General features: G+C 45.4%; 1 protein-coding gene across 2 annotated transcripts in view; it reads right to left on the bottom strand.

Annotated features, from left to right (window-relative positions):
* The window catches only part of RERG (RAS like estrogen regulated growth inhibitor), a 114,393-nt gene extending 102,756 nt beyond the window's left edge, over positions 1–11,637 (bottom strand). The window contains exons 1-2 of one of the 2 annotated variants that reach the window (XM_075440616.1): positions 11,567–11,637; positions 9,977–10,151 (exon numbers count right to left, since the gene is read on the bottom strand). In XM_075440616.1, the coding sequence (XP_075296731.1) occupies positions 9,977–10,037 (61 nt within the window). In that variant the 5' untranslated portion in view covers positions 10,038–10,151; positions 11,567–11,637. Of the gene's footprint in view, positions 1–9,976; positions 10,152–11,231; positions 11,284–11,566 lie in introns of those variants that run through there. The other variant, XM_075440626.1, reaches the window with a different exon arrangement.
* Positions 11,638–22,710: the final 11,073 nt, after the last annotated feature.

Below are 22,710 nucleotides of genomic sequence, written 5' to 3'. Positions count from 1 at the left end.
GATCACTATCAGATGATTTCATGTTGGAATTCAGCCTGGAGCAGAACCAGCTCCAGCATATGCAACCACCAGCATCCAGGTGGGTTAAGCAGTAGTGCTTGGCGTCACAGGTTCTGCCACTGAGGTTGGTTAACACAAGGTGTTTATTTTGGCACTCGCACTCCCACGCCCCACGTTTTGCAGAGTGTGGGGTTTGGGTGGGATTTTTTTGGTTGTGGGTTTATTTTTTTTTTTTCTGCTCCCCATGGGTCTAATACTGCATTCTTCTGTGGTGACTCTCCAATATATTTCTATTTATTCTGCAGCCCTATCTCAGTGAAGAAATAAATAGCCCACTCCGATTTCTTGGCTTCTACATTCTTTCTTGCACTTTCCTGCTCTGAATGTCAGGCTTGAAGTTCTCATTTGTAAAGGTCCTCAAGTGCATAGGTCAATTGCTGGGTAGGTCAGGAAAAGCTCATGGTCGACGGCTTTGTATAACTGGCTTCCGCCGTGGTGGGGAGTGGGATTTTTGATTCCCACGGCAGGCACAGCGATAAGCCACTGGAAAAGGTAGCCCTCTAGAGCAGGGTTGTGCAAATCTCTGCTAGATTGTATTATAGTTGTGCTGAGAGTTAGATGGTAAATACAGCTGCACGAAGAGGGGAAAGAAAGTAAAGACAAGCTCCTTTTATGCTTGTGGAACTGTGGGTCAAAATGAAATCAAGTCCTGGGTAAGCAGTGAAAGGCAGGATTGCCAAATACGGCTTTTATGAAAATCAATGTTATTCAACGCTTTATTTTGCTGTGGATAATTAATGGCAGTGGATGAGCCATGAAGGGTCATAAGTATCCCTCAGGGCCCATAGGGGTTGGGGCTCAGATGCTGGGTAAGGACTGCCTGCCTGGGAGCCTTCTGCAGCCTGGATCTCAGCAGTCCTGGCCCTGAGGAGAAATCATGGAAAGAAGCTTTGGCAAGGCCTGAGTCACAATTCCCCTGGTGACCTGAGACTATCGGGCTCCTTCTTCCTTTGCCTCAGTTCCCACATTGGCCACTTGAGGACAGTCATAGCGGTGTGCCTTGCTGGGGGGTCATGGTGGTGGCCCTTGTTCCCACAGCCCTTTGGAAAGCTCGAGTGCTGTTCAAGTGCGAAAGAAATTCCCTCCCTGAGGGAGTATATTGTGTGCACTCTCCAGTCGCATCCTTCCAGCTTGAAAACTTTTCAAGCCACTTATCTAAACAGTTCCCACACGGTGATGCATCGCTGCCCCAGGCCTCTGCTCTCGCTCGTCTCCAGTTTCCTTTCTGCTGACCCCTGAGCGACAGCAGCAAAAGAACCTGTGAACGTCAGGAGCTCCATATGCTTTCAAAACCAGGCTTGATGTTTTCAACATATTCTCTCATCTTCCTGCGTTCAGACTACTGTCTAACATTTCTGGAAAGGCAGCTGGAGACTCCAGCCAATTTCTACGGCATTTTAAAGCCGCACATATGTTTAATATATCTACTAGTTACTTCCCCAGGGCTTTGTGCTTCTCTTGCCATTCATCTTTTCATACTGTATGCATAGAATATGAGTTATCTACAGTGTCACTACCATAATATATGGCTTTTCCCTACACCTACATGGCAAATCCATCAGAAACTGTAACAGCTGCAGACCAACTGCAGCAGCGTGAATGCTCTACCTGATGGGAAACAATCATAAAAAGTACTTTTCCCATTCAGAATTATGAAAAGGCGACAGAAACAGATGCACCCCCCCTTCTCAGTTCTTTTTCTGACTCCAGGAAGAGGTAGGAGTCAATGAAATCGAGGGAGCTGGTTTAATCTGAGGCCAACAATGAAATGAAGTTTGAACAACAGAAATGTAGTTTGAACAGCAGGCCAGGTTGAGAGCTGGTGAGGTGGGAGTCCTGTACCAGTAAAGCAGCAATGGGGACCGCTCACAGCAGCACCCCGCAGGCTGAGTGTGCAAGGGCAAGGAAAGCCGAGGGGTGCCTTCTCCCAAAGCTGTAACTCCGCCTCGGCAGCAGCGGGTATAATAAGACTATCAGTAATGCTGAGCAAACATGGACATGGAATAGAAACAGCAAATGGATGAGGATGCTGTAGTTTCATTGCCCACTGCTGTCTTCTAGCAATTCTCCCACTCTCCTGCCCACCAGGGCATCGGGGGTGCCTGCCAGGCGCTCGGTGAGAGGGTACCAACACCTTCAGTCAACAGCAGCTAATGACAGCCCTGTAACCACAGCTCAGCTGAAGCCTAAAGAGTTTTGTTCGTTCTCCTACTTCAAGGTGGTGTTAGCTTTTCATATACTTACATATTTATTTTTGAGTGCTGTAAATGTAAAAGGCATAAGGGTAGCACAAAGATAAATACAAGAAGTTTGCTTGGGAAATAGACATAACGTGTTTGTGCTGTTCTGCTATGAAGCCAAAATAGGTGATTTTACCCATTTCTGTGACCGAGGCTAGCTATGTAAAGATATACTCTGCTTCCTTTTTTAACCTGTGTGAAGCTGGCTTCATACAACAACTGTCTCGAGCAGTCAAAGCTTGGAGCATCCTCAAAGTCCAAGCCAGGGAATGGCTTCCAGGACAGTAGGAACCACTTCAGAGTGCCTGTTCTTTGCCACACCACATCACTGCTTCCAGGTCAGCTCATCTGGATTTTGTGCACTGAGGTTTTAATGATGCACTGACTGGGGGCAACGAGAAATGAAGGAGCTGGAGATGAGAAACAGAGATGGGAGGAAGCACTAAGTGAGGAGGCTGAAAAGGCAACTGTAAATACAAACATTTCATGTAAAGTATGAAGCAGAAGTGATTCTACCGTACGCACACTTTAGAGAACAGGTACTAAAACTGGCAAAGGGAGAGGGAAGGGTGACAGCTGAGACGAAGCGAAAAAGTATATGCAAGGCAAGGGGTAGGCAGGGACTCCAGATACCAGGGCGGTAAAGAACGAGTTTGTGGATGAATAAAAATCTCGGCATTTCTGAAAGGAACCATTAGGGTCAGCGGGCTGGGAGATATCAGTGCATTCAGGGACCCTGTGGGGAACTGCAGATTGACCGAAACACTGCAAGGCTTCACGGTGAGCAGGCGAAAGATCCCTGGGACTCCACCAGGAAGCTTTTCAGTTGTCTTTCGCAGTGACCGCAGGAGACAGAAGTGGGCAGGGTGGCTATCTTATCAAGGCAAGCACTGCAGGGGGTGGGTAAGCACAGGCTGAGAGAAAAAGCTGTGCTGCACACATAAATCTCGAACCCTGGCATTCCTTCCCCAGTAATCAAACAGCAGGCTATATTTAGCCCAACCTAACAGAAACAAAGAGCAGCAGGGCTAGTCTTCGCTTTAACAGCTGCCACCAGCTGCTCAGAGGGGACGCAGGTAGAGTCGATGTCAGATGTAGTTAAATGAGATGGAACAGGGAAGGCAGCTACGCTTGAATGAACAATGCTGGCATTTGGTTAGAGAAATTCTGTGTTTTATTATTTCATGGTTAGCCAGAAGGAGGACCGAACGTTAGGCAGAGCATGCATGCTTTCTACACCAAGAGCAAGGCTATAGTAAACCATGGACAGGCAAATAAGCAGAGGAAAGCGAGAAGGTAACAGATACAAGCAGACCACGTTGCTACTGAGGGCAAATGTTTCTGTGCCTGGCCCAGGTTCTTGGTGTTCCCTCTCTTCAGTTTTAGCGTAACAAAAATCAATAAATGTAGTTTTGAGAAAGTCCAAGAAAGACTGGTTGTCACGCAGCTGCTGACCAAAAGCTTCTATCTGTGTGCTAATACCAGTGGGGCTTTTCCCGGCAGCACGCTGGGGCTGCCCACGGGTACTGCTGAGCCCAGCAGCGCCCTGCGCTCGGTTCACGTACGCCCTGCCCAGCCCCACAACCGTACGTCTTGGGGCCACTACAGCAGCAGCCCCTCTGCTTGTCAGCACGGCAAGGACTCTCAGGGCCACACATTCACGGGTGACAGCGACTTATTTCACCGATCCATGAACTCAGGGCTCACCCTCTGTATAGGCATCAGTGTCATCCACTGGGCAGAAGCGTGGAAAGGTCATGTTAACGCAACTGGTTGCTTGCAGTATTGCCTGCTCCAGGTGGACATATTTGCATGCTTGGCGGGGGAGAAATCATTACAAAACCTCACCGAGAGAGACCTGATTACTGTTACACTTCTGCTAGTATGTATACACACATGCACAGTACCTTCAGGGAATCTGTACCTGGTCAAAAAGCATAAAACCAGAGGATGCAAAAAGTGGGATTGTTTAATGAGTAGTTTACCAGCAAAATACTAGGGGACAATTAATATAGTGGGTGTTAAACTTGGTCACTGAATAACTGCTTAAGCATCTGGTTGTCATTGCCATTCTTATGAAAAATCAAAAAAAAAGCGCAACCAATCTACTCCACCAGTGTAAAAAAAAAAAAAAAAAGAAATAAAAACAACACAGAAAATCCACAGAGTCTCCTTCCACCCACATTTCTGGATTTCAGAGGCACCTTATTACAGTAAGCCTCCCTGGATACATCAGTTGGTACAGCGTGGACTATGAAGCTTTTGTGGTAGCTCTCCCTGCCTTACTAGCAGAGCTGTGAGCTTGATGACTAATCACTCCTTAATAGCTCCTGTTTCCTCCCCAAAAGTCCCTGAAATGAAACTAGTGGGGGAAAAGATATGAGCAGGGGTTTGTGAAATAGAAAATCACTTTGAAATGGGCTTCTTTCCCAGTAACTCACTCGTTTTAATGAAGGGAGTGGGGCAGCGCTGAATTCAGTTCTATTCCCCACGTGCCCAGACCTTGCAGTTGGGAAGTGATCCCTGGTAGTGTATTTCAGACATATCCCCAAACAATGAAAACAAAACACAGATTTGTTGTAGGCCTCCCTGGCTTGACTGTTGCTTGAATTTGTTCTGTAAGAACTTTAAAATCCATATTTCGTTCTCCCAAGTATGTTCCCCCATCCTGGGTTAGACAGGGAAAACAGTGTAAGCCAACAGATATAAATCTACAGCGAGTCAGGACTTTCCCAACTGCGACACTAAAATGACTGAAGTTGGTGAGATCTTCATTTCTGAGATGTGACAGGTTCTTTGCAGGACGGTATTCACTGACGCCACTTTATCGATCCCCCTCTTGCCCAAACGCAAGCATCTGAGCTATTGCTGGATGAAAAGGTGACAGCAGCCTCACGTAACTGTTTGCACAAGGAGAATGATTTGCACAGCTGCCTAGAAGCAGACACATACTTACTGGGGGGGAGCCTGTGGGAACTTTCGTATCTTCCCTGTCACTCCAGCACCAGTAGAAACCACAGACGCCTCCGTGTCACGTACCACGGCTGCAGCTGCGCAGCCTGTCCAGACAGACAAGAACCGCATCTGCCCGTGACCGGGCGCACCATACACGCTAACGCAGAAACCTGGAGTATTCAGCCTAGCACACACACACAGCAAAAAGGCAAGTTGGACAGCACACGCCGCAGCTGGACATTCTCTCTTTTTTGGCCAAAATATAAAGGCTCCTAAGCAGAGGTATTTTGAGCGTTCATAGTCAACTGAATTATGAGTTGGAAAAGCATCAGCCCTGCAGTGCTATCCAGTACATGCCCTTCTTTTCTCCTCCTGGTTCATACATTTTCGTTTCTTTAGCTTTCTGGGCACGTACTGTACCTTGTGATGACATGAAGAGCAAGGCCTTTAAGTCCTTATTAATTGTTACTACTGTATTTTCAAAAGGAGCTATTTAGGAAATTCTAACTTCTGTTACCATAGGAATGAAGCTGTAGGATCCAGCAGCAGAACAATTCAAACAGCAATGTTTAAGTAATTCACTTCAACTTTAATTCTCCGCTACCTCCAAGCTCCTCCTGGATATAAAGAGAAAGACTTTCAAAGCTCCCTCTCCCCCTCAGTGCCGCCTGACTCTAGCCCAAAGTAGGAGGTGCAGCCCCGTTACCTGTAGCAGGGCTTAGCAACGTCCCTTCCCACCCACAGAGCATCTCCTCTTCTTCCCGAGCGAAGCAGCAGCAAAGTGCTCCTTGGCTCAGGCAGAGCTCCTCATCTGGATTTTTTCAGCTTGTTTAAAGCAATGTTTATCCAACTTTTATAAAACAAGAACTGTGTGAATGGAGGAGCATCCAGTCCTCTGTACAAGAGCAGGTGGGGATGCTTGTGCCTGATGAGCTTGCCCAGATGAGCTGACCAGTGATTTACTACCCAGTGTAATTCTGAACCGAGTGCCTTACTTGGAGCAATCTTACGTGCCCCCTTCTGAGTTGGTCTGCTCCTCCTTTTCTGTTTGAAAGCTTTAGGTCTACATTAGTTAAAAAACACAAAACAGGACAGGTGAGTTGATTAGCAATTCTGCTGGCCTTCTCCAGCAGGTGGGATGAGACAAGGAAGGAGCACAGTAAAAAGCTGACACTCAGACTTGCTATTCCACCTTGTTTGTTTTTTAAACCTTTAAATCACGGAAAATTAATAAGCAGCAAGAAAGTGAACAAAAAATTTGTTGCCCCTGGCTTTACCTCTCTTTTGAGATGCTGTCACTATTCTGACTTGTGAACAGTGTTCTGGTTTCCCACCGCATGTCTGGGAAGGTCTTGTATTAATTGGAAAGGACTACTCAGTAGAAGTACAAGGAATCTTGCACCCCATTAAACAGATGTCTAGCATTAAGACAAGATTAGGATGTTCCTCAGCTCTCAGCAATGGTAACAATTCTATTGACTTTCATGGTGCATGAGACACAGCTTTAATTCTCCGCACTTCTTTCTTCATAGCTGCTTTGACTCACTTGATCCAAAGCCCCAGCCAGGAACTGGAAGAGCCTCTCCAGGATATTGCTGTATGGGTCTGTAACTTCACAGATGCTGTCAGGTGGTGAAGCTACTACAGACTAAGAACTTAACACCTGGCTCTTCCTCAGCAAATGAAGATGAGCCAAGAAAGCAAGCCAGTGACCATATTTTGGCAGGACTTCCTGGCAATTACAGTGGCCTTATTTATCACCCGGTGTCTCCTTCTCACCACTCATATCCAGCATGCTCCAGCGTTCTACCTTGCATTCTTGCTTCTAGAGTCTGGCTTATCTTTCAGCTGTCTGGCCAAGCCTACTCCAGTAACCTATGGCCACGGGATCCTGTCTTACCAACTGGTCTCAGGGATAGGGAATTACTTGACTAAAAGAAGACACTATCAACGCTAATTTGGCAGGGTACTTATCCATCAAACCCAGCTCTCTGAAGACTACTTTGTGCGCAGCTCTGCTCTTAGCAAAGGTGTAACAGCACTTCTGTTGTCTCACAAACAGAGTTTGCTGCCTGGCGTGCAACATCCAATACGCACACAGAGCAGAGATACCAGCTTATTTCATGTCTGCGCAGAGATGGGTGCTAGCTGGTAACTCCACAAAGCTAGCACGCCTGATTACAATCGCATCGCATATTCATACAGCTAAAAATGCCAGTTCTGCCTGTCGGCCATGCCCTCCTACCTACGAGTGCTTAGTTCTCTTCTTACTTTGGTTTAAAGATGCAGTACTCCTCACGTTTACTGCACAAGCTCAGTAAGTTAAGGTCTCTGCTCAGGCCGGGATCTCCAGCTCAAGGGGTGTGATTTTTAGTATTACAATGAGGATAGTTTGTCTAAGGGCACTCTTTATCGTTCTTCTGCTGTTAGTTCCAAACTGATCAAAAAATCTTAATTAGCTTACATATTTGTCCAAGATATACTTCGTTCCCAAGGACAGTAGTTCCTGATTAGACTTTTCTGTGTCAGCCGCTCTTGTCAGCATCGTGGCCTTCTGTTAACCCTAGACTACATATTCTAGCTAAATAATTCAGTCAGACTGACCTACTACGCGTACTCGTATAATGCTGAGTTCAACCGACCACACTTCCACTGCTCCTGCTGTCGACTACAGGCAAACAGGTATCTTCAGACACTGCTCCCACATGCACACACTTCTTTCGCTGGAGCTGGCTGAGCTGTTGAAACGGGATCCTTTTATGGGAACGTACAAGAGGGGTTTTCATAAGCAAGCTGGAGAGTCCTGGAGGCACAGCTGCTGCTCCGCCAAGGTGGCTGATCGCTCCCCGTAGTCTCTCCACCCGCTTAAACTCACCCTGTTGTGCTGCCCACTTCTTTGCACCTTCATTTCCACACAGATTCACATGCGTGGTCACAAGCAAAAAGAGGGGACCTTAGTCATAGCTTATGTAATATTTCCTTGCATCGCAAAGGAAAAAAAAAAAAAAAGAAAAGAAAGAGACGAGGAGGACTCTGAAAGACTGGGATGTTTTTATTGGCTTTTCATTAAAAACGATCGCCCGCCCAGTTCCAGGACTACAGGAAAACACAATTAGCATGAAATCCTAATATAATGAAGTCTACAAAAAGGATATAACAGGTTAAACAGGCTCTTGTTGATCCTATATTGGTGTCAATCCTATACTGGTGAGGCATTTTAACTGAGCACTCAACTGGCAGTTTTTCTGGTTTTTAAATAGAAGCTCTCAAATGGCTCAGAACGTCAGGGCGAGGGGAGTCTTTTAGTGTTACAGTTCTCTTGCAAATACCTGAACATCCTCTTGCGTTATTTCAATCCAGCCAGAAGAGAAGACTGGACAACCACAGAAACCCTCGACCGACCGTAAGACAAATCAAAAGCAGAACCTCTGAAGTTACTCGCAGAACTTGGAGGCAACAGTGAAATACAAACACAACAGAGAGGTGGGGGTGAGTGCAGCAGGAGAGGAGGAACAGTTTAAACTTACCACAGCATATTATCAGCATTCCCTCAGGTCTTTTATTCAAAACGGTAGAATTTAATCTGCATTGTCTTTGTGTAAGCGGTCTGATCTCTAACAACCTCTGCCTCACACACGCCTTTTTTCCTTCAGGCTGACAGAGGTATTTCACTGATAGCGTTCTGGTGAAATACCTTCTGGGTAAACACGCTTTTATGCACAACCCGTTCCATAGTTAACGAAACTAAAATAGCAGTTTATGAGCCAGAACCTTGGCACTTCTAATATAAAAGTTACTTCAGGGAACCGGAGCTGGCTGATGGCAGCAAAGAGTCTCGCCTAATGCTCTTACAGGTACATCCTACCTCCTGGCTTCTCTCGCACAGATTTCTCTAAAATAAACAGTATCTCGCAATTCCCAAACTGGCACGGGAGCAGGATTAGACTCAGTCTCCTCATTTCCTCATTCACGTGGTGCAAGGACATGTTAGAGTGGTCCTGGAGCTGTCAAGTTAATGCAACACCACCGAACTGTCCGAGAGAGCTCGCAACCCTCTCATTACGCTTCTTGTCTCACCAAAGGCCATCTGTAGAAATGGATTTTTAACATTTATGCCTCCCCCTTGTGTTTCTACCGTATGAACTCACCAGACTATGTTTATTTCTCAGAAGATCTCTCCACATGCAAACTTTACAAATCGTATTTTCTTGGTTTCCTGGTAAATATATAAATCCAAGACAGCACTGAGCATAAAAATTCTTTGAGTTGCTGAGTCCAAAAATTCCCACTGAAATCAATCAGAATGACAGCTATTACAGAAGCCATCCAATATTTAACAGAGGATCTGATCTTAGAGGATAGGGAGAATAATATAAATAGCTTCATCTAGCACAAGCTATGAAGAGACAAATTAAATACTAATTCTGTTCCAGTGGAAAAAAGCAATCTTGCCACTACTTCATGAGAAGTCAGACTGAGTTGAGGTGGGAAGTTTGAGGTTTTTTGTTATTGTTTTTTAAAGCAATAAAAATATTTTTATTGTGGAGGACCTGGAGAAAATAACATGGAAAGCAGGAAAGAGAGAACTCCTGGCCTGATCCTGACCTTCCTGACAAGAATAAGGTCACAGCTGTCTTTCTGTACAAAGAGTTCATCTGCACAGAGCGAGCAAAAAGTTACCTGATGACAAGCAGCAGAAAAAAATCTGACAGCAGACATACCTGACTTGCCCACGCCAGCTCGACCAAAGATCGCCAGCTTCACTTCTGCACTCTTTGCCATGCTGGAAGGAACGGAGCAGCGACAAATTCACTCGATTGTCAAAAGCGAAGCAGAAGAACCGTTCCCAGCTCCTGTCTTTGACTTCACCGTGTCATCGTGACGTCAATGCAGCGCCTGGAGAAGAACACCATCAGGATGGAGCTGCAAGGAAGCCAGGCTCTCCCTTCAACCTCCCGCCCCCCCCCCCCCTTTATTTTTTAAAAAGTCATGATAACTGATGCTACGTTCCCGCTTTAAACATTGCAGTAAGACCACTGACACATTTGGCACTGTTTGTGCGAAACCTACCTTCAGCTTTCTAGCTCTGGCTGTTCGTTTCACCCTGGCACTGCAACACTGCAAAAGGTACTTAACAACCCAAAGTACCTGCCTCACAAGCTTCCTTATTCTTTCTTTCCCTTTCAGCTGCAATGGCTGATATTCACTGTATTTGCCTCGACTCGAGTGAACTAGTTTTTGTAGGATGTATTTAAAAGCCACGAGCACTCGCTGATAGCGCCTGCAGACAGCTGATCTTTCCTCAAGCCCTCCAGCTCCAGAAAGGTTTCAATTACTCAGCTGCAGTTGCTTAAAAACCTCTAAGCACTTGTACCTTGCCCATTCTGCTCAATTAATCCGTACTCAGAAGTTCTCCAGTGCTCCTTGTTTAAGCGGCCTCAGCTCATACATAAACATTCGGCAAAGCGTGGGGTTAGAAGAAGGATGCCAGAATTTCTGGCAATACACTTTTAACAGGCCACATGGGAATTATCTCTGCTCGCAGCTCTGCTGCACGACCTTGACCAAGCCACCGGACACTTCATTTCCGAGATTTCTCTAAACCGCACAGCAAAGACCACAACAGTACCTGTCATTGCAAAACACTTTAAGATCTTGGGCAAAAAAGGTCACCTGTGACAAGGCCGATGATCCTCAGCCCTGACTGAAACCTCAGAGATTCAGTCTCCCTGTAGAACCGGGGAGAACTTCACCCAGGGATGCAACCTGACACAAGGCTTTGCCGCCGTGCTGGAGCGCCCGCCTTGCCCCCCAATTCCGACCGCGACGGCGGAAGGCTCGACGTGAACATCCCCCGCTCCGCGGCAAAACGCGCTCCGACGCTGCTCGGAACAACAGCCGGGGGGTTCTCCCTATCAAAACCACGGCTGGTAAAAAAGAAAGAGTAAAGCCACCCTACGCGGAGCCCCGACGCACCTCCAAGGTCGTTACGCTCTGATCCATCCCGCCTCGGACTAACGACCGGACCGCGCTCGCCCCGCAGCACCCACCGGGGGGGCGGGCGGGGGCAGTGGCACCTCCCTCCCGAGGAAGCCCCCGGGCCCCCGCACCGCTCCCCGCGCCGCGCCCGCCGCTGCGTTTCCACGCAGACATTGATTCACCGCCGCCTGCCCCGCGACTTCGGAAGGGCTCCGCTCCCCGGTCCCGTCCCGGCAGGTGCCGCGGGCACCGCCGCGTCCCCCGCGCCCTCCCTCCTCCCCGCACCCGCGGAGAAGCTCCGCGCCTCTCCGCGCCGCCCGCCCGCCGCTCACCTCCTCGGCCAGGCAGGGGCGGCCGGGCCCGGGCGCGCCCGCGCTCCCCGCCGGCGGCAGCGGCCGCACACCGCGCCGCGCCCGCCCGCCCCTCCGCCCGCCGCCGCCGCCGCCGCCGCCGCCGCCGCCGACTCCTGCCGCCCCGCAGCCGAGCGGCACTGCGGCGCCCCCTGCCGGCCTCCGGGCGCAGCGCGGCCGCTCCCGAGGCGTCGCCGTTCCCGCGGGCGTTACCCGGTGCGGCGCCCGGGAGGAAGGGGTGCAGCCCGGTAGCTCCGCCTGTTTGACGGCAGTGCCGCGGGACGACGGCCGTCTCTCCCGGGGGGAGGGCCTCTCCCGGTCTTGCCAGGCGTCGCCCTCCCTCCTCGCCTCCCGCCGCTGCGGTGTCGCTGTGCTGGCGGGGAGAGCGAACGGTGCCGTTACAGCAGCCCCCCCCCCCCGCGGGGCCCGCCTCAGAGCCGGGGTCGCGTTCCGAAACGGGGAGCTCACCCAGCAACTAAAGAGACGTCAGCAGCAGATGTGCTCCACAGCTGGAAAGCCCTGGGAGTTCAGGGGATGTTCCTCCTCCGTCTCCCTTCCAGCCCAGACCTCGATGAGGTATTGCTTGATGCAAAACCCAAGAAGAGTTGGGTCGGAGAAGACCTTCCGCGGTCCGAGTCTCTCGACGAGGGCACGGTCAGCGTTTAGGGGCCGGGCGGCAGTCCCGGGGGGAGACCCCACCGCCAGCTGTGCCAGCTGCAGGCCCTCAGGAGCGGATCCTAACATAGTTGCGCTGCGCATCGTTCAACGGCAAAAAAAAAGAAAAAAAGATTGGAAGGCAGCTGTGAAAGCAGTAGTGTGGTTTGTGCTTTACTTGTTAAAAATAAACGCGGAGGCTTTAAGCCTTCAGTCTCCGTTTGGTTCACACAATTTCGAGGGATTAGCTTTTTCCATCCTCCTCGGAGAGCAACTGGTGAGTGTCTATTTCGCATCTGGGGAAACGAGTGTTAGGCTGGAGGCCTGACATTTGTTTCGTGTCTATGGAGTTCACCCTTCGTGGGGCCGTCAAATTAAATAGGGTAACTGGCTTTTCCAAAGCAGCAGATAATTTATTGGTCATTAAAAATCCGAGTGGCTGTGCAGGCTGCTTGCGCTGGAGTCTCTCGTTGGTGCCAGGGCGTAAGAATTTAGTAAACACTCCTCACGGACACGGGCAAAGGCTGCAGATGGTTGAGACCCACAGGGCTGGTTCAGGACCTCTGCAGTTGCTGTTGGCTTTCTCTATACTCGCTGTGCTTCTCCTACGTAATTTTGATGGGTTTGGGGTTTTTTTTTCTACCCAAAACGGGTTTTGAAAGCCTAAGCTTTTAGTCCTGTCAACCAAGGACCGCCTTGCTTTGTCAGAAGCAACGGTTTGCTGGAAGTTGTGGCTGGCATGGTGTGTCTTCTCGCTGGCTTTGCCACTTGTGCTGATCCTAAAACATGCTCATGGGTCTTGTCCTGGCATGGGTGATAAGATCAAGGTTTTCCCATGTGAAGACTGCCTGAACAACAGGCAAATGCCTGCAGTCAGAGTGTCAGACCACCCCTGTTCGCCAGTCACCCTGACAGCTGAGGAGCAGGTAACGGAATAGGAATGCAAACAAGAACTGCAGATGAGGCCATAGGCTTTTAAGTCAAAGCAAAATGCTGTTTCAGCACTGATTAACAGAGGTGCAGCCAAGCACTTGCAGTTGACAGAAGCTTTTTAGAAAGACTCACAACTTTAAGTACCTCTAAATAATACTTTACTGGCTTAATAAGATAGCTAAGTGTTGCCAAAGTCCAGAGTCTTCTTTCTGTCTGGTCTGGGGGTGCTACCTGTTTACTGTCAAACCCTTCTACTGGCTCATCATTTTCATTCTAGGTGCATATGGTGTGTTTTCTGAAGGTATTTCTGTTGTGGCAGCCGATGGCATTTGGTTCCTGAAAAGTGGGAGAGAGGACTGGTGTGACACTGCAGGCCTGACAGCTAGCATGTGAAGAGGACATATGAACAGAGAGCTGAAGGTGTGTTTTGGTTTTTTGTTTTTTTTTTCCCAAAGCCATAAATGCCCTTATAGGTGACAATTTTTCATGTGTCAACAACTTCCAAAACAGGATTTGAGCATGGGGTTTGATGGGACTCAGGAGAGAGGAAAAGATGACAGAGACCTGATTTCAGAAGACCATTGAGGAGTCTCTGAATCCTGTGGAAACGAGTGACATTTCAGCTTTTCAGCACCTTTGTGCAACTGAGTCCAAGTGCCTAGACACCATAGAGCAGATCATCCCACTGGTGGCATGGGTGAGGAAGCAGGCTCCCCCAGTATGTTTCCTGGAGTGAGGAAGGGGTTACTGGGCTCAGGACTGCTGTCTCTGCTTCTGGAGTAGAAGAGCAGCCCAGACCTGCAGTGAGGATTGCTCTGGAGAACAGCACACCTCATCTGAGCTGGGTCCTTGTCTCAAACAGCAACCCATCAGTGACTTGGTTTGCTTCTTCGCCCCTCCTTTCAGCACTCTCCCGAGAGCTGAGATGATACTTGATAACCAGTAGAAAAACTACCAAATAAATAGCTTGTTAACACAAATATTTGTAGCTATTGCTAAAGGTTCTCGGGGAAACATTTGGATTGTTTTCTTCATCTTCACAGAATATCTTCCAAATGTTTTTGTGTTTGCTCTTGGAAATGTACATAAATCTGTTCAATTATGCTAATCTGGTGCCGTGAAAAGAAGTTTAACTTTGTCATTAAATTATGGATGAACTTTACTGTTAGTTTGGATTGCAGTCAATATGAGGTATTGCTGTTTTAAATTAATAATGCATTTTCTCATATTTTCCCTCATGGCTTATGAAACACTGAATTTATAATGATGGGTTTGCTGTAGTGTATGCTAAGAATTTATAACTTCTCTTTCTGTCAACTTTTTCCTCAGCAATCAGATGCATATTTTTAAAATGCAGGCTTTATTACGTAAGAAGTGTTTATTTCTAATGTAGTAAACAAGACCACAATCCTGTGAACATTCGTTTGTGTTTAACAAGCTTAATGAAGTGGCCAAGGAAGCTACAGCTTCCCCATTGGTATCACTTGAAGGTGGGCCACAGAGCCGCCTGCAGAAACCGGGCTTCAACATTTTTTTGTTCCATTTGGCTTCGTGACGTGCCAAAACAAGGCACTGGAGATGGGCACGGGATGCTCTTCACAGTATCCTGTGGATCTCCCACATGCAAATGCCTCTGTGCTATGTCCTGATGCAGGCCTGCTGTCTCAGTAGGCATTTGACACATTTGCATGGAGGCGTGAATACAGTAGCAAGATTTTAATCAGGTATATCTAATAGCGATACGTACACAAAGCTTAGAGGCACAGCTCAGTAGGAACTATGGCTAAGGAGAGTAGCAAAGCCTAAGCTCATGTTTTATAACACATGGGTAATGGATACTCTTCATATTGCCCGAACTGAAATGCATAAATTCTGCTAATCTGTGTTTCTTCTCACCTTTGCCATTGACTAGGTTGTATCCTGACAATGTGACCTGAAAAATGGGCAAGCTGTGACTCCACACTCAGGCGAATCCAGCAGTGACTGCGCTGACTCTAGCATAGTTTGGTACCTTATTATTGGTTTTGCTCTTTGTTGAGGGTTTGCTTTTCTGGTATTGTTTCTCCTTCCATACTTACTCAGATCACAGAGATCCTTTAACTGGTATTTGTTAACGTAAAATTAATTGCTGTCTAGCCCTAAAGAAAGGAGAGTGACTGTAACTCGCTCATACATGTTTATAATTATTAAATGCCTACTTGCTTTAAAATCAAAAAAAGCCAGTTTCTACACCAAAATAAGTTTGGACTAATAACTAAATCACCCACATAATATTCTGCAAAGTAGCTAGTACTCTTCTGCTAGAGAGATTTGCGTTATGGTTTTAATAAAGTACAGTTACAGAATTAAAAACCACTGGTAACAGTTGCAACAAATTTTGCAACAAATGTGCAATATCAGACTTTATTAATGAATGAGTTACACTGATGTGTCATCTTAATTTCTTACAGATGTATTCGTGTTCTTTGAAAGGACCAGTGGAAACTGCATAAATTCATTTGCTCTTCGTGTTGATGAATGCTAGCCCTTTTTCTTCCTCAGTGGTATTATGATTGCAATCTGGATTGCCATGGGGACCCCACTGTAATTCATCATTTCTTCAGTGTTCAGATTCTCTGGTGGAACCAGATATTGGTGTCGACAACATCTGGAGTTTTATGTCTCTCATCTTTTTTCTACCTCCTTCTCTCCGTTTAATCAGGAAAATAGGAAGGGGAAATTGCTGCCGTTGTTAATATCATCAAAAAACTGAATGACTGCTAGGACTTTGGAGGATATTTAGTCCTAGGATGTAGGAGATACAGGGCTGTTCACAGAGTTGAGACTGAGGGACATCTGGTTCCAACACACTGCAATGCTAGCCGTCATGGCATGCCCAGAGTGGCAGGAGGCCACACTTCCATCTCCTGTTCTGAAGCCAAGCAGTGGATTCAACAGGGGATGGATGTCCTTTCACAGGAGAGTGTCTTGGCGACCACAGTACCTGTATATATGTGAATATACACCTCATTTCTTTCTCTGGGGCTGTTTCATATTGTATAAAACATTTCTGTACTTGCATCAAGGAAGTAATTGTCCTAGATTTTAAGCAGGAATCTTTATCCATGCCTGATCAAATCCAGACTTGCTTCCTACCCAAGCCCTTCAGACACTACTGCATTCTCAGAGGCAGGGTTTAAATACATTGCGAGAGAAGTCTGGAGTGTGGGCTATTCTTAGCATAGACCGTGTCTGCCTGTCCTTGCAGTGTAGGACAGTAAGCTGTGTTGTGGGAACATCGCCGTGGCCAGCATCAAATGGACATGTCAGCCTGTGGTGTCCTTCCTCAAACGGTCTGATAACATGTTCAGCAAGGTACTGCGCAAATGCTGGGCACAGCCAGGTAGCAGGATGGGGATACACAGCGCTGTCAGAGAGCATCCGTAGACATAGCTGAAAGCGCTAACCCTGCAGCCCTGTGGCTAGGATGAAGACAAGTGTAGCAGTCCCTGCCACAAAAGATATTTAGTTACATTCAGGAAAACATCGGTGTGATAAAATGATAGCATCCTGCCTCAAAAGTGTACGGTATTTGTGGATAGGGTACAGTCTTGTGAGTTTGGAGAGGGCTGGACTCAGAACTTTTCAACAAAAGGAATAATTCAACTTGGCATCCTATACATAGCATGGGCTAAAGGTAGGGTAAAGGTGAAAGCGTGAAAAGTAAAGAAATTGTCACCATGAGAGTAATTTTCTTGACTTTCCTGTCTAAGCTATCCAGAACTGAAATGCTTCATTTTAGGTTAGCCAGACCACTGCATTAACAGAGAATGAGAATTTTTTGAAGAGAAACAGACTTTTATCCTTTCCATGATTTCTCATTGATTTCTATTACTGTGTGTAAGAGACAGCAATTTTGTTTATAAAATCCATTAATGTTTAAAAATTCTCCAGAAATGTGCTTTTGTGCTTTCCTCACTCTTGTCTGCTGTGCTTGGGAGGAGCTCATATAAAGATAATTCATTATCCTCCTTCAGATCTAGCCCTTAAAATGCCTCCTTGCCATAATCCCTGAAATCAACCTGACAAATGTTTGTCTACAAATATGTTATGACCACTTCTTACCACGCTAAGTCATATTTTTACAGTCTTTGTTCTTCTCCATCTGTCCACATCCATCAGCTCCCTTCCAGGACTATGAGCACGCTGTGGTAGGGAACCAACTCTTGTGCATCCAAATGCTCCGCAACAGGAACGGCCTCTGCACAATTCACGTCAATGGGATGGTGACACACCTTGTAAGCGGCTTGAAGGAAAAGTAGCAAGTACATTTTTCAGTCAAGGACTGGATGATCTACTGTCCATGAGTCTTGCGAACTCAGATCTGGTTCACGTACCCAGGGTTTTCGGGGGCTAAATTATTTCTTCTGTCCTCCAGTGCGTGCTTGAACTATGTCATTTTGCCTTGAAGTGCACCTGTGCATTCCTTCTCCCTGGTGCTGTTTTGGAGAATGATACTCTAGGGTTTATATTGCCACTTTTCTCCACGATATTTGGGGACAAGATCTCGAGGAAAAAAAACCCGCCGACTATTGAGCTTCTTGACTCCTATGATGTGTTATTGTCGCTTAAATACTTGTTTAGAACTGTCCCTGAATATTTTATGTATAAGGCGATGAAGATAATTCAAGCAGCCTCAGACTCTTCTCTGTTCAGGGCACAGCTGGTGAAGGAAAGGAGCTGTCTGAGCATTATAGGAGCTAGCTGGAGCTGGTAACAGACACTGAGCATTTCTGTGCTGCTCTATGACAGTAGGACATGAGGTGATGGCACTAGTGGATAATCCGTCCTCATCTGGAAATCATTGTTGCTAATCAGTCTCGCTTTTGTATACTAATTATTGTTATCGTATTACTTACCAAATTTCCTGTGAACCAGTTTCTGAGACTCTGTGCGTGCACTAAAAGTTTCGGCTGGTAACAAAGACCTTTAGGCATTATTTGTAAAGGAGTGATTAATAAACCAACATAAAACTTTGTTAGGACAGAATGAGAGATTCGGTCAGAGATACTCTCCAATGAAACAGAAGGCAATGTTAAAAAATAGATGTTACAAAACCAAATTTCTCAGCGTATTATCTTGTAAGGTGGAGAAACTCTGAAAAGACTTATTTTAAAAAACAACTAGTAATGCTATAATTTCAGAAATCTTTTAAGCACACATTAAATTCTCATGGACTCCCTGTTAAACTGAAGGCAAAGCTTGAAGGATTCAGTAAGACAGCAGCAATTAAAACAGCAGAGAGAAATACCTAAGATTAAATCTCTTGTTCTTTACCCAGACTTCCCATCTTCATGGAAGCACAACTCCCATGGAAAACAGTGTAACATTATTATGGAGATTAACTAACCAAGCAGTAGTTAGTTGGTTTAAGCTGCTCGTTGTTTCAGTATCCACTGGTAGTGGGATAGCAGGAATACAATCAAGAGTACTCCTCAAGGAACACTATCCACTAATGCCTGCACTATACCCTTAATTAATATGGTGTCATCCATAATAATAACATCTTTTAAAATTCCATTAAATGTTTTGGGCTGCAGTCAGAAAAAAGATTAAAATAATAAACCCTTAATTTTGAAATACATACAGCTAATGCTTAAAATTAGTTTAATTTCTCTTTTTTTTTGGCTTTGTCCAGAGAAAAAAACCCTACAGGGTACTCATAATTCAGAGCAATGAGCATAGCTGCAATATCCTTGCATGGTCGAAGAACATCCTGTACAATGGTATGTTGTTTATTTCATTTGTTACTTGAGTTTTCTGCCTCAGGATTGAAACTTCATGTTTTCTCTGATGTCACACAAGATTATAGCTCAGCCATTTCGCGCACACTTGTGCACAGCAAATGGGCATGGAGAAAGAATATGTCAAGTGAAACAGCTTAGTTATAAGAATTTTACAATATTTTGGCTGGTGTTCGTTGAATTTATTCTGAATTGTGGCTTCCTAAACACAAAGACCAGTACTTTTTCCACAATCGAGCTGATTTCTGTTTACATCTGTTTAAGCACAGAGGTAATCTGAAGTCCTTGTAGCAAAGAAAGACAGATTAAGATTTTTCTGTCACATTACATATCCAGAGTGAAACATCAAAACAACAGCTCATTGCTGGCTTGCAACAAAACAAGAAGATGACAACATATTTGAAAATGATTTATGCACAAAGAGGAGAATGGCGGTGCATCTGTTTTGAAGTGAAGTAACTCTGATGAATAATAGCATAAATGGTTGTAAGTATTAGTACTAACATAAGAGTTCATCATTTGCTTGCCTAAAAGTTTTGGTAAAGAATGTTGGAAGATAGTTGTGTTTCAAATTTTTCAACGTCTGTTTGGGAAGTCTTTAAGAGGTCATAATATTCATGCAGAATTCATAAGCATATTTTCTGAAAATCAGGCATCCAGAGTCGTCCAATGCTTTTGAAAACACCAACTCTTGCCTTAAATTGCTATTAATTGAATCAGTATACATCTTTTCAGTGGTTTAGTTAGTGGATGCTTAATCTGACATATCTCACACCAGTTTGATGTTCAGAGAACAGTGATCTGGTATTTTTTAAAGGCTAGTTCCATATTAGATATTTGCAAGCGAGCAGCCAAATCGAGGTAGCCCATACCATCCATCTTGCATTTGATATTGTTGCCATCCAATATCAATATGAATGTGTGTCTGTGATGCTTTGCATTTCCTGTTAAGCATAGGAGTATATTGGAACAAGTTTTCTGTTGTATTTTAAATTACAGGTTACTCTATGTTGTTTCCTCTCATGATTCAGTCAGACAACAGGCTGGGAGTCCAGCCTGAGTGCAGCATGATCATATGCAGCAAATCAATTGCTGGAACTTGGGAAAAAGTATCCCCAGCGGTAGAGGTGTCTGTAGCTGGTGTCTCCAGTCTGGGCATTACTAGTAATGGTATCCTCTTAAAAACAGCTAGGGGTGGGCAGGTTAATTCATCTATATTTAACCATTTAATACACATCTAGTCTAAGCTATTGATCTAACTTTCTGCAATTCGTGGAGTTACCTCTAACAGGCAGCTCATCTGATCTCTCTCTGAAGGCATCTCAGAGGCTCGAGTGTTTCAATACAACCAAACAACTTACTGCTGATATAATCTGCTTCCAGTAACCCTTCTCACCTAGCTGGAGGCTGGTCACAGGTATCCTACCTCCTCTTATAGTCAAAGCGCCCTGTTTTTGTCAGATGCATTGAGTCTAGCACACTTTTTTTTTCTCCCATTGATAGTGAAGTCGTTTTAGTTGAGTAGCTCAGATGAAGCCATTTACTATTGGTCAAATAAGTCCTATTTCCAGCTGAAGTCTTGAAGGGTTAGTTCTCAAGACCCATCCCTATAAAGTATATTTCCCAAGAAGTGAGTGCTCTGCAGCTGGAGGTGCAGGAGTTTTCTCCAGGAGTTCAAAATTTGGCATTCATATTCTATGTATGTGCCTTACCATGCAGGTTTGTGGCTTTCAGTTTTGTTTTTACAGAAGGTGAGAAAGCTATAGAAGTGACATATCTTTATGGTACAATCTCGTGCACAGTTTTGGTCTATGGACAATGGTTTGTTTTCTAGACCACAACAGAAGCCTTCTGGAAAGATTCAGATGTGTCATTCCTGAGAGCTTTTCACTCAAGAAACTTTGTCTCTTTGTCACTCTTAACCCTTGGTTTTGTCTTCCTCCAGCTATTACAACCAAAAAAACAAATGGTTACCTAACCACTGTAACTGTGAACTACGATCTGCCTGGGTTTATTATAAGATCTGAGGCAGTCACCACCATCACCTGCAGCTACATAAAGGGCTTGATTGCTCCTTCTCTTGAGCCTGAATGGGGGAGGCAACCTGGTTTTAAGGAGGTCCACTACTGTCCTCAGTGCTAAACCCCACTATTACTGCTCTGGCAACCACAAGGCTTTCAGAACAACCATCTCCAGATGCATGCAGCTATTTAACGTGGGTTTCAGGACGGCACCTCTTAAAAGGCACAAACTAGCAGTCTGTATTTAGAAATTTGTATTCCTGGGCTGAATCTCAAATGAAACAAAGATATTTTCCCTTTTAGGTTTTCTGGGGATGCCATGGTGAGAGGAATGCATTTTTATGTCTTTTTTAAGGCAGGCAGTGTGTGCATTCCATGGCCCTGTGCCATCTGCATCATTAAGCCACCTTCCTCCCTGATTTATATTAATCTCATAACCACCAAAACTGTTAACTATCCAGGCAAACTAAAAATAACCTCTGAAAATAATCCAGTGTAAAAACATTTGCCTTCCAAGACAGAAAGCAATCTACTCTTTACAGCTCTTCTACTGTTGTAGAACAGCGATTAAGTTACTGCTTACCAATGGTACTAAGAAATTTGAAGAAACTAATTGCATGTGACCTGCCCCTGAATTAGACAAACCTGGTGTAGGTGCAGCTTTGAACTGTCAAAAAGCTGTTAGACTGACAGTATGGAAGAAATATACTGAGTTCTTAAGATACCAGTGTTTATGCATGGAAATTTCCCTAAAGGGGTGCAAATTTATCCCTCCTTTCTTTGATTTGTGCCAGGTGTTGAACACTCATGCTGTATTTTTAAGAGCGTTCCTGATTTTGTTCATTTTTTCACATCACTAATTGGAAGGTTGTATTACGTGATCAAAAATTTGCAGAAAATCAACACTAGCAGCGGGGCTGTTCATTACATTTCCATGTATAATTCAGCTTGAAAAAAACTAATACTTTAACATAATTTATGCCTCGAAATAAAAAGAAGAAGGCAAAAGCATTGCAATAATTCTACCCTGTAAACCTAAACCAAAACTGGGAATGTGGATTCGTGATTTTGGAGGACACTCATTTTAGGAAGGGACATTCGCCTTTTTGAGTGCCCCTCCGTTGTCAATGGAGAAAATGAAGGAATCCTCCAGGTAATTCAGGACACCTGCAGAACTTAACTTCTGGTCCATGTAATTCTTAACAGCACCATCTCCTGATCTCTGCTTACAAGGGGAGAAAAGGCTTAGCCTCCCTATGTAAAATTAATTTCTTGGAATTTCTCTCTTTGCCTGGGAAGACTTATAAACCCCCCCTCCAGGTGTCTTTGCACTTGTGTGCCAGGTAAGGAGATGGCATGTAGGGATGCAGACTTCTAGAAATATTTATTAATGGCTACATCAGCCCAAATGGTTGTTACATATGAGCTCTGAATTGACTGGAGAAGGATCATTGCATCCTGAGTGCAGTGTCAGGCTTTGAAATGTGATAGCCAGCCAGCTCCCGGCACAGGAAAGAAATTTCTAGATAGGGGCCTTACCAAAGCTCTTTGGATATTTTCATTCAATACATAGGAAAAACAAAACAAGAAAAAGACCAGACTGTTAATGGCTTCTTTGTCATCTGTTGGTGTTGGGTTTCAAACTGCTGAGACTGTAGCAGAAAAACATCGGAGCTCTGTAGCCGAATCGTAACAAGAAATGCTTTCCCTCTTTTATTGAGGACAATAGCAGTGG

Source organism: Opisthocomus hoazin, chromosome 1 (genome assembly GCF_030867145.1).
Source record: "Opisthocomus hoazin isolate bOpiHoa1 chromosome 1, bOpiHoa1.hap1, whole genome shotgun sequence".
In the NCBI taxonomy this organism is placed as follows: domain Eukaryota; kingdom Metazoa; phylum Chordata; class Aves; order Opisthocomiformes; family Opisthocomidae; genus Opisthocomus; species Opisthocomus hoazin.
The sequence above is the reverse complement of the archived record's forward strand: the minus strand, read 5'-3'. Positions and strand labels throughout refer to the sequence as shown.